This window comes from Amborella trichopoda, chromosome 2 (assembly GCF_054954075.1).
Source record: "Amborella trichopoda isolate Santa Cruz 75 chromosome 2, AtrichopodaSantaCruz75HAP2 v2.0, whole genome shotgun sequence".
Classification (NCBI taxonomy): domain Eukaryota; kingdom Viridiplantae; phylum Streptophyta; class Magnoliopsida; order Amborellales; family Amborellaceae; genus Amborella; species Amborella trichopoda.
Window position 1 is genome coordinate 39,146,042 of NC_142337.1, and position 13,067 is coordinate 39,159,108.

Genomic DNA, 13,067 nt, shown 5'->3' on the forward strand with positions numbered 1-13,067 from the left:
ATAGTTTTCCTAAAGAAACAAACTAATTTAACTATGGGTTTGAGCTTTAATACTTAGGTACTAATGATATGGGTTTGAGCTTGGATACTTAGGCACTAATGATATTTTTTGGGTAAATAAGTGGGATGGTGAACTCCTATGCCACGGAGATGTTCTAGTCCAAGGCATAAATTGTAAATTTGATTTTGAACCTTAAACTATCCCAAATAAAAAAGGAAAAAAATTTCATAAAACTCGAAACAAATAAATCTAGATTTCGCATTGGTTTACGAAGGTAATAAATCATATTGAACAATTTTCGAATATTGGTGAATCGTATGGAAGACAAAAGGGGTTTTTTATCATTTGCACGCGGGGAAAGCATCATGCATATAACGTTTGCTAAAGCAAAATTTAGGATGAACGTCTCTTGCCACCACGCATTATATGCTTCCACAATTGATCTTAGCATGCTACATTTAACTATTACTACTTTACTTTTATTTTCTAAACAAATTATAAAATGACAAACTTTTTTAAACCTATCCCCTCTCTCATCCCCCAAACTTCTCCCTCTTTCTCTCTAACCTATCATTTCTCTCTCATCCCCCGAACTTCTCTCACTCCTTCGTGTATTATCCCAACACACTCTTTTTCTCTCTCTCGTTGTTTGATGCTATGTGAAACCTAGTTTACTCAGTTTTTATAAGAGGTTGGATAGGATTTAAAAGCTTCATAGGTGAATCGAGGATTGATTAAGGTTTTGAAGGTTCAACAATGCAAAATTAGAGGCTTGGTTGGTAAATTCAGTCAAGATCATCTGGAAATTTCATTCTTTGTGAAGCCCATCAGGATTTTAGTATCTACTATATATATATATATATATATATATATATAGTAGGGTTTGAAGGTTTATAGATGGAGTGCCAAAACCTAAATTTGGTGGGACATAGAAAATTGCAAGGTCCCTAAGAATGTAGATCCCAATGCCATTGCTCAAAGCATAAACTCTGGCAAAAAGGGGCTATATGAGTACAGTTCATATCACGGCTTAATACATACACAAGGGGAAACATAGAGAGAGAGAGGGGGTTGGGGGAGAGAGAGATAGGGGTTTAGGAAAACACAAGGGAGAGAGAGATCGAGAGGAGGTAATATGGAGAGAGAGGGGGCCATATGGACAAAGTGGGAGAGGGCTATATGAGGAGAAGAGAGAGAAGGGGATTGTGGAGTGATGGGAGAGAGAGAGAGGGGTAATACGGAGGAAGAGAGAGAGAGGTGATTTTGAGTAATACACGGAGGAGGGGCTTGGGGAGAGAAAAAGAGGGAGAGGTTAGAGAGAAAAGATAGGTTTAGAAAGGTTTGTCAGTTTATAATTTGTTTGAGTTAGAAAAATAGGATTAAAGTGGAAAACTTAGTCTTGAGATTAGAAGATATAAAACATAGGATTTCTATTGCTCATGATATGTTTTAAAATATTGGGTCAATGGAGATAGGAAACTTAAAAATAGGAGATATGAAGATATTTTTTTAAAGTAAAATGTAGGATATCTAGTTGAAGTTCCATTAGCGGAATATATTCAAAACGTGTGACAATCTCCAAGATAGATGGCATTTTATACAAATAACCTTTTATAGAAGAAATAAGACAAAGTAAGGTTGTGCGTGCATAATACTTTTGAACCCTAAATTCTACAGAGAAAATATATATAATGAGACCATCTTCTTTTGATACAAGGAGATTACAATCATTATTGACCATTAGATTTAAAATCCGGTGGTTGAAGATGTGTCATTGTTTGGGCACAAAGTCCAAAATAAAATTTCTCAAACGTTGTGACGCATTTTTATCTTTTGGATTTCACATCCAATGCTCAAAAGTGATTTTGACTTTTTTGTACTAAAAAAAAATGGTCTCATAGTATACAATCCTTTTCCAAAAATATTGAAGTTCAGCCCATTTATTTTCTCCCAAAAGTTTTGCCCTATTCTCAGTTGTATTTTTCCATAGCTCTCAGATATAAATTACTCTTAATAAACATCTTTTCAGTACATATCTTCCCATAAAAGGCGGAGCCTCCATCTCAATTCTATCTTACTACTCTCTTCCAGGTACCCAACTAAATAAGCAACTTCTAACATCTTTTCCACATAAAAATGCTAATACTACATCATCTCAGCTCTACTGTTTTTTGCTCTCAAATAGATATGGTGCCTCACTTGTTGCTCAGTTGATGAGCCAACTACTAATGTGTGCTGCCCAAGTATAACCTTCCTCTTTCCCTCTTCATCCACTGAACTCAAGTCCTTGCATAAATCAACACTTATGGTTGCCAACACAACTTCTCCTCTCTTCACCTCAACCCTGGTAAACCCAATCAGTTGTTGCTTTGGGTTTCCATTGATCTCAGTAGTGTTAGGAGGCTTCCAAAATAATAATACCACATGAGTCCCATGAATCGGACCCTCATTTTTTACTCCAACAGTCACATTGAATCTCAAGTGGTCACAAATAACTGTTGACAAGTCGATTGCTCTTCTGGGATCCGTCACCAATGCATCAAGAATGTTGTGTTTGATATCCAACTCCGAGCTTTGAGTAGGCTTAATTGGTATAGAGAGAGAAGAAGGTGCATTTTTTATGAACTTGGAGAAAGTGGAGTAACTTAGTCCATGACCAAATTCATAGATGGGTTTTCCTGAGTAAAACCTGTATGTCCTTCCTGGGAAGTTGGTGGTGGCATTGGGCCTCATGTTCATGTCTGTCATGAGGACTTTATCTGCAAATTCCTGAGGGTACCATGTGAATGGTGACCTACCCCCTGTTAGTTACCAAAAGAGCATCAGTCTTACCTGGTTTAGATGCTAAACCTCAGGTTGCAAAACAAATTTAGGCACCATGCATCCAAATTGAGTTTGAAAAGGATTTGATTCTTAGCATTAGACAAGGCTTTGATCTTAGCAAAGAAAGAAGAAAAAGAAGGGAGACCGCTGTGAAACTTACTTATTTAGTCTCATGATAATTACTCCCTTACACTTACAGTCAAGAGAGTAAACCATTCTAATTGCATAGCAATATTTATTGAAACCGTATACTAGACAGTCCGTCTATCTTTATAATAAGGAGGTCACAACTAATACTAGACATCAATTGTCAAATCGGATAGCTTAAAGTATATCACGGAGTTTAAAAAGAATTTTCTATGAACTTTGAGCTTAATCAATCACAAACTCTCGTCCTACTGATTTCAAATCTAACGACCAGAAATGATTGTGAACTCCTCATACAAAAGATAAATGGTTTTATTGTATATATTTCCATATTTATTTTATTTATGCAAGTTTCTGTTGTGTGGGTTAGAGTGAGAAGGAGAGAGAGAAACACATACCAGGATTATAGTCCCCAAATATGACTTGAGCTATGGCATCTCCACCAGCCTCACCAGGGTATCCGACCCACAATATCCCCCTTATGTTGCTCTTGTTCACAACAAAAGAAACATCAATCGGCCCAGCTGACATGATCACAAGTATCATCGTCCCCTTGGCGGCATCCGCTACATCAGAGACCAATTTCTCTTGTAAACCAGGCAAGGTTAAGTTCACCCTATCCAATCCCTCAGCCTCTATAGATTGATCAAGTCCAACAACTAACACCACAACATCAGCACTAGAGGCTGCCTTGGCAGCTCCTGCAATGAGGCTTCCATCTTTGCAACCCACATTCGCACACCCTGGATAATAACTTGTGCTCAAATTGTATTTTTGCATACCTTGTAATGGGGTGACATATTTGCAAGGTATTCCAGCATAATTGCTTATCATAACTTCAGTTACATTAGCATTGGGTCCAATTATAGCCATTGTTTTTAGGGCTTTGTCACACAAAGGGAGGGCTCCATCATTGTAGAGGAGGACAATCCCTTGCTTGGCTGCTTCAAGGGCCAATTGTTGGTGTGGGGCCGTGCACACGTCGGCGGGGCCCAACTTGCCAAATGGAAGCTGTTTGGGGTCGCCATCAAAGAAGCCTAATCTCATCAACACTATGTAATTGTTGATTAAGGCTTGGTCTACCACTGATTCTTCGACTTTGCCGGTTTTCACTGCATTTTCTGTGTATTTTCCTAGGTACGTCCCACAATTCATGTCCAGACCTGAATAACAAACAACTGTATTGTGAGGGTGGGGTTTAGGATTCAAACCTTGAAATTGAGCTTGCGACACACTTTCTCTCCCTCTCTTTCTTCAGTGGAGAAGGGATCCTTTAGTCTATTATAAAAATAAAACTCAAGACATCATTTTGTGGTGCTCCATTAAGTTGACCATTTAGCCTTAAGCCCGTGTCTCCCAACATTTTTCAAATTTAGCTCAGCTTTTTCTCTCTCCATATTTAGTTTACTCTCATTCTCTCTCTTTTGATTAATATTACTCTCTCCCCCACTAACCATAATGAGGGCCATCTCTCACGATGATGAGGGCCAAGTTTTGAGAGGATTATGTGAAACTTTATCGGAGAACATATTAAGTGTAATGCCATGAAAGAACCTGCTTTTAGTGCTGCAGCCACTGCATCTTCTGGTGTCGCCGAATAATGGATTGCATTATAAAAAACTTCGATTGAGTCGCAATCGGAAACAATGTACCTAACAACATAATAATCGATTAAGTTAATATACTTTCTCCTCCTCCCAAACTTTTATGTTACCATTTATTCTTTCACAGGAAAATCGGGAAGCTTGTGAGGCTCTACTAGCCCAGTGTTGGAACGATCTGACTGGGCTGAGTAGTCGGCCTGAGGTCTGGCGCAACTACAAAGGGTTAAAAAGATTAAAAATACAATTTTTTTTTAAAAATAGGAAAATATTTTAGAAGTAAAATTAAACAAAAAACTACCTAAATGAGGTTAAAAAAATAATCAAGAATAGATTTTGAAAAAATCACTTTGCAATGTGCTATTTTAGAAACAATCCACAAGGAAAGAAAACATGTAAAAAAATAATAAATATTCATGGGCAAAACACTTTCCAATCCTTACCAAAATAATAAAAAATGTAAAGCAATATACTACAAATAAAGTTCTTATTTTTTCTAAAATTTTTATAATTTTTTAATGTCCTTGATTTTAGACACCCAACTCGAGATATTCCGGCTCCCATGGTGGCAAGTCCGAGTTACTCAAACTGTCCCTGGCTCGCCTGAGTAATGTACTAGCCTTATAATCGACTAGTTGAACCGGAGTAATGTACTAGCCTTATAATAGACTAGTTGTATTTTTTACTATTAGGATGAGCGTGATGTCATCTATATGGGATGTGACAACACCGAATATACTATCTATATACAAAGAAATGTATAAGTATTCAAAATTTGTTCAGTACAATGATAAATTATTCTATAGTTTGAACACCTTAACATAACCCTATAAATAATCGTGTAAATATGCATTAAAGAGTATATAGAAATGCAGTAAACATTTATGTAAATATTCACATAGAAGGCACAAGCCCAACAAACATATGCACGTTCTTTCTCTCTATATATACACACACACACACACATACATATTAAATATAAACACCACATGGTATCCGCAAAATCGAATCATAACGGTTAACCAGATATGGACATGGAAGCGGTTTAACCGGCCTAACTGGTAAACCAGTCGATTCAATTGTTCTAATTGGGCAAGTCCCGAACGGTCAAAAAAGTGTTGAAAAAAATAAAAAAGATACAAAAAAAATCTATTAAAAGATGAAAAACATATGAAAAATGCTTAAAATAAACCACATTCAAATGAAGTTGAAAATTAATGAAAAAATAGATTTTAATGGATGGATTTGTGCCTAAAGGTATTTTTAAAATTTTATGAAAAATATGAGAAAATATAAAAGTGAGTATTAATAACCAAAACAATTTTTAATCTTTACAGTAATGTAAATAATATTAGAAAAGGGAAAGCTTTCTATGTCCCCCTACAACATAGAAGTTCTATGTTTCCCTTTATCCAACCGTCCATTTATGAATGGAGGGCTAAGATTGCCCCTTTATCCAACCGTCCATTTTTTAATGGAGGGCTACGATTGCCCCAATCACAATGTCACGTCTTTACACTGTTTTATTTTTATTTATTTTTATATAAACTGTTTTTACACCAAATTTTGGGTATATTCCTATATTAAACTCATACTAACGAAAAATATAAAAAAAAATATTTTCAATAAAATAAAATGAACAAAATACCCTTAAAAATTTCAAAGGGTATTTTGATCATTATTTTTTATCTAAAAATTATTGTTAATATTTTTTTATAGGTGTGCTCCAATGGAAGATGGCACAAATCAAATTCCTTATTTTTAAAAATTTATATACATTTTTTTTATTTATTTTTAAATACTAACGGATCACAAAAACCACTCAAAACCAGAAACAACCACTCTAACTTGGCCATTAGCTATTAAAACGCCCGATTTTTCCAACAGTACATTAAATGACCTCTCTCTCACAAACCCAGTAAATATAAGCTCATCTCTCTCTCTTTCTCTCACATACAACAATAAAAGCACCATGAACCTCCTCCAACACACTAAACAAAACATGTCTTTCTCTCACAAACCCAGCAAACAAAAGCATGTCCCTTTCTCTCTCCTCTCTGTCACAAAGCAATAAGCCCCACCAGCATCAAACCCAACCCAGTGGACATTATCAGAGACATTATTTTCTGAAGCACATAACTTTACAATTAAATTTATTTATAAAGTTCTTCCAAATAAAAAAGGAAGGCACAAACATGCTTTCTTATTTTTTGAAGTTAAGAATTTTCAAGTATTTATGAAATTGTAATAAAAATTTAAAATTAGTAAAAAAATGGGGTAGAGAGAAAAAATGCATAAATTTAAAATTGAAAATATTAGAAAAGCATTTTGCATTGAAACATTTTTTTTTTTCTTAATTAAGATTCAACATAATAAATGGAAGAGAGCATATACGCATAAAGAAAGTATTTAAAAATAAAAAACTTGTTATAAAAATTAAAAATACCTGTAAAAAATAAATAAAGTAACCAAGTGAAAGTCATTGTTCACAAAATAATATTGTTTTTACTATTACTGATAATATTTATAGGTTAAAAATCTCTCTTATATTTAGATAAATATTGCAATCCTATAGGTTAAAAATCTCTCTTATATTTAGATAAATATTGCAATTCCTATCCATCTCTGTACGGTTGAGATAATGAAAGGAAATAGGGTGACACATAGTAGTTGTCTGTACGGTCGAGATAATGAGGGGCTGATGTATTTCTCTTTCTCCAACATTGATGTCTATCTATTTTGTTTAATAATTGTACGTGCCAACCGTTTGTCAAATATTCATATCTATTTATTTCATTAATACTAGTATATACTAGCTACTTCTTATTAACATCTGCACCTTCTTCTTATTAACATCTCCACCTTCTCTATTAAAATGTACACTTTCGTTTTAAAAATTTTCCACCTTTCTTATTAACATGCACACCTTCCTTTTAAAATTTTATTAATAATTGTATGTGCGGCAGCTCCTCATTATTAGCATGTACACTTTCTTTTTAAAATTTGTAAATATCTTTATTTTCTAGAATCTCTTTCATTCATTGTTCTCAAAAACTCATAAAGATTGTTTATCTTTTAATTTTAAGTGATATCTATGCGTGCCAACCCTTATGGCTCCTAAGGTTAGCGTATACAAATTTTAGGAGGTGATCCTAGGATTTTTAGAGGGAATCCTTGTAGTACCTTATAAACTTTATTGATATTTTAATATATCTCCTGGCACTCTTTAGAAAGAGAACTCATCTCTCTCTCTCCTATCTCTCTAACTCACGAACCCACAAAATTAGAACTTTAATAACTATCATTAATTTCCTCCAATAACAAAAATATAAAATTAAAACTTTAATAACTATCATTAATTTCCTCCAATAACAAAAATATAAATTATTTGTCAAATTAAGTGAGAATAGTCTATCTTTCCATAAATTTGCTCTCTCTACATGAGTATTTTTCTCTCTCTACACTTGAGTAGTCTTTGGAATAGATTACTATAAAAGAAATTGCCATCTTTATCTTAAATATGGAAACCTATTTTTCTCTCCTCGTTCTCTCATGTACTCATCTCTCTCTCCCCTCAATAGGAAAACCTATTTTTCTCTTTGTTTTTCTCTCTACCTTTGTCTCACAATATCTTCTCCAAGTACATCCCTCTCCCATAAAAATAGGGATTTGGCACCTTAGGCTTTTTTTTGTATTTAGAAGTTATGTACCCTACATGCACTCTAAAATTAAGATCCTTTTTTATTTTGGTGACAAGTACCCATCCGATATGAAAACCTATTTTTCTCCTTGATTTTCTCTCTTTCTTTCACAATTTCTTCTCTATGTACTCTCTCTTTCACACATCTCTCTCCCTTTCACATGTCTCTCTCCCTCTCACACATCTCTCTCCTTTAAAGATAGAGATTAGGCACCCTAGGCTTTTTTAATTTAGAAGATATGTGCCCTACATACACTCTTGAATTAAGGCCCCTCCTATTTTCACAATAGGTACCCACCCCTTAATTTTAGCTTAATAATAATGTAGTATAGAATGATATCACATGCATTCTAGAACTTTTGTGTCTTGATATGGAAATTAAAATATGGAAAAACAAATGAAAAAGTAATGGGTGCAGTGTTGATACTGCGATGCATGGTTACGAACCCTAAACCCATCTTGGAGAAGATCGGTACCTCAAACTCTGCAAGTCCCTAAGCCACACCTCCAAACTCAAAATTGGAAACAAAAAAAGGAAAATATACTTTGAGCTTTAATCTGCTTTTCAAGTCTCTCAGTTATGGTTCCGTGACTCGCAAGTGTCCACTTGCAATTTGGATTCACCCGAGTCCAATGGGAACTTCGACCGGCCCATGGTATGTGTACAACTCGGGGATACTCGGAACTCGAGCAAGACCGATTCTCCTGGAGTTGTAAGTACAATTCGGGGTACATAAAAAAATTCAAAAAAATTATTAGAATTGTAGAAATTGTGTAAATTTTTTTTCTATTATTTACGTGTTTTGGAAATGATTGAGCCGTGCCAAAGTTGGCAGCCAAAAAATTTTCCAAAAATGAGGGGAAAGAGAAAATAAAAAAGCATACCCATCTAGGTTCCATTGTCCCCTGACCACCCCTTTAAGGAGGTTGGGATCAGCACAGGTGGGGATGCCATTGACTCTGTTATAGGAGCACATCACACTGCTCACTTGCCCCTCCTCAACACAGTTCTTGAACGGTGGCTGGTATGTATCTTCCATGTCTTGCAATTTCACCTGCACCCTCCCAAACCCACAATTCCATTTATCAACCCATGAAAACTAAAAACAGTAAAAGCAATGAAACCAATTCCCTTTCTCTGTGGGAAGCTCACTTGACAAGGGTCAGGCCATCATTTTCAAAATAGTGTTTCATGACTTCACCGAATCCATTCAGACTTGGCTTAGTAAATTGGCCTCACCCTAGTGTTGAGGCTAGTTGGGAGCTCAACTCGCCCCTCACCAAAAAAAGCGAGGCTAGTTGGGTTCGAGTTGGGAGCTCAACTCGCCCCTCATCAAAAAAAGTGAGGCTAGTTGGGCTTGAGTTGGGAGCTCAACTCGCCCCTCACCAAAAAAAAACAAAAAAAAGCAATAAAAATTTAACGGTGTGGTTTGTATAAAACCAAGATCCTAAACAATCAAAAGTAAGGTGCACCTGTAAATAGTGTTGAAAGATGATGTTTCAATACTGGAAATATTTGTGATGGCTTGAAAATTTATTTTCATATCTAATTATAAAATTTAAAGTTTCAAGAATAGTTAGATCAAACAAATCTATGAACACTTAAAAAACTGGAAAATTGACTGTCTAAAAATACATTATAAAATGCACTATGTCCAAGACTTGAATTCCATTTTTTCTCATGTCTATACATCTTGAAGTCGAAATGATCAATTTGATGATTTTGGCATCGAAACAACTTGTTTTAGTGAATTTTTGAGGTGCACCTTAATTTAATCTCGCCCGTATATAAAATTTTCCCAAAATTTAAAATTATAGAAATCTAAAAAACGAGTCTAGAGAATCCCGAAATGCTAGGTCTTTCTACTTTTTCGACTACTTTCTGATCACTTGAATATTTTTCCGATGATTTTCATCTCCCATTTTTTACTGCATTTTCCGTTTCCCAGCATTATGTACTGATGGGGTTCCCAAATTCTAGCAAGAATCATGAGTTTTTTGGCTTATAAATCTTTTCACTGTTAAGGATATGGGATTGTATATAATGAGACCATTTTTTTTACCTTCAGTACAAGGAGATCACAATTACTTATAACCATCTGATGTAAAATCTGATAACTTGGATGTTTGATAGAGTTAGAAAATAATTCTTTTAAACTTTGAGCTTAGTCAATGCAATAAATGCAGCCACCCAATTTCACATCCAATGGTCAAGTTTAATTGTGATCACCTTGTACTAAAGATAAATAATCTCATTGTATACTTTTCTTAAAGATATAGTATTTTCCAATGTTGTTAGATTTGCTTCGGAGTCTTTTACGGTTTGGTGAAAAAAATGAAGCAATTCGGTACTTCAATCCGACTCATACGACTCTCTCTCTCTTGCATCTTCCTTTCTTCATCTTCATTTCTTTGATCCCTAGATCTCTTGCAATACGACCGCACCATCTAACCATGATGCCGCTCAAGCTTCTTGTAAGAAATTGGTATGTCCTATAATATAGGAAAAAGTTTATATAGAGCCGAGGCTCAAAATAATCAAATTAGAGCCTGCCTCAAAAATTTCACTAGGAGAGGTTGTTTTTGATGTCCAAATATCTTCAAATTAATCAACTCGACATCAAGATGCATGGATATGAGAAAAAAATGGGTTTTAGAAATAGTGCATCTTGTAACGCATTTTTGAACTGCCAATTTTAAAGATTTTCATATTTTCATAGATTTGCTCGATCTACACTATTTTTAAAGCTTTAAATTTTATAATTAAAGATAAAAATATATTTTAAGGCTATCACAAAGATTTCTAGTATTGAAACCACCTTTCTCGACACTATTTGAAGGTGTGATTTATTTTGATTGTTTATAGCCTCGGTTCTATACAAACCGTACCCATAATATATACTACTTTGTTTCTTTTTTTTATTATTATTTATAGCCTCGGTTCTATACAAACCGTGCCACAATATATACCTTTTTTTTAAAAAAAATAAAAATAAAATAAAAAATTGGGCTGGATACTCGCCTTGACCAATAAGCGAGTAAAATGACCATGGAGAGACCTGACATCTTGATTCAAATAGGATACCTAGAACTACAGAAACTGTCAGATGTCTAGAATAAGACATCGAACGTTTGCGATCTCCCACTCACTCTATCAAAGACCAAATAGTATAGGATGCGGGTTTATCAATAAACATACTGTAGCATCAAAGTGGAAGCGATCAACCCCTTTCCAGTTATCGACATCATAAGCTGTGTAATGCTTGCAACAACTTGAAACCTTGAGACTGTTAGAAGATGTTGCCTCATTGTCAGGGTCCTGCAATCCTCGAACATAGTTGACAGCATAGCGACTAACAACTACGGGGTCCTCACCGGGGGTCTCCTGACCTCTTCCCCACCTATAAAAGAAAATAAGTCAGGTCAGCTTGTTTGACTTTTATAGGGATAAACTTCAACAGTTCAAACCATAGTTGTCAAGACCGAGCATGATTGGAGTCCAATTGGTGGAATTGCCAGCTGGTTTGGTCTAGAGTAAAAATCTTTATTGATAAAAAAACCAATCAAAATTTTGTTTTTGACTCGTTTAGGCCAATTTGACCAGTTTAATCATCCAAATAAAATGGGCAACTGTTATAAAAAATAAAAATATATTTTTAAATTATTATTCGTAATCTCAATATTTCTAAAATCTGGCCAAATCAATTGGACTAGTAGTTGGACCAGTTTTGATTGAGCCAGTCCCCTCACCAGTTCAGTGGCCAACCAAACCCTTCACAAGTTTAGTGGCCAATCCGATCTTGATAACATTCATTTAAACCCTTCACCTCTCTCACCCAAATTGACATACTTATGACTAAGCCAAAGCCTAAGGGACTGAAAGAATATAATAGATGAGTCCTTCCTAACCTAGGATCACGAAAGACGTTGACATTTGGGCTCCAGTAGGTGAGCCCCGCCAGCCCAGTGTTATACATGGCTCGAGCCTCGGTTGAAACCACTTGGCCCATCACAAACCATAGTGTCTCATTGAAGGAGGCACCACTCAGGATGACTGCAGGAAAACTGGTGGCACCTGGGATAGTGCCATTGAAGTGCACCGCGGGCCCAACATTGGAGACCCCATGTAAGGCCTCAGACCACCACTCGTAGGGTGGGACCCCTAACCTAGCAACCCCGGCAGCCTTGTTCACCAGCTGTTGAACCTTCTCCGTGAGGTTTAGGCGGGAAACGAGATCCTGTGCTCGATCATGTATGGGCAGTGAGATATTACAAAACGGCAATGGTGCGGCCTCACCTTTGTCACATGCATAAGGGATTACTGGTTGCGGGGTAACATGGAGGAGGAGGAGGAAGAGAAGTAGAGTTTCATAGTTTGGGAGTTGCAATGAGAGGAAGTGTTTGTTGCCAAAGAGTCTCTTCATGTTTGCTAGGTGGTGGGATGAAATCTGGAGCTTTAAGCATGTGATTATATATAACTTACCAATGATTCAGAGGCCATGTTACTTTGCTTTGCTTGGCTTTTGGGGTAAAGTGAGAAAGGCATTCCTTTCAATGCAAGGGATAGATGATGTGTGTTTTCTCTTTCTTCTTATTTTAGGCAAGCTTTCTAAACTTCTCATATTATCCACTGGCCGTCCTAAATGGATGGCTGAGATGACCTCAATTATAATGTCACATTTCTACACTATTTTATTTTTACAAAATTTTTTGACACCAAATATTGGGCACTTGTAAAATATATATATTCTCAATAAAATAAAATGATCAAAATTCTCTTAAAAGTTTCAAAGGTA

The 13,067-nt window shown here is 35.6% G+C and overlaps 1 protein-coding gene across 1 annotated transcript; it reads right to left on the reverse strand.

The window, feature by feature from the left end:
• Positions 1-912: 912 nt before the first annotated feature.
• LOC18425469 (putative beta-D-xylosidase 5) lies at positions 913-12,263 on the reverse strand. Its single transcript, XM_006830016.3, has 7 exons — positions 12,181-12,263; positions 11,471-11,672; positions 9,157-9,326; positions 4,525-4,622; positions 3,369-4,133; positions 2,220-2,801; positions 913-947 (listed from the first exon to the last, which is right to left on the reverse strand). The coding sequence occupies exons 1-7, from the start codon at positions 12,246-12,248 to the stop codon at positions 913-915; spliced, it is 1,920 nt and encodes a 639-aa protein (XP_006830079.3). The 5' UTR covers positions 12,249-12,263.
• Positions 12,264-13,067: the final 804 nt, after the last annotated feature.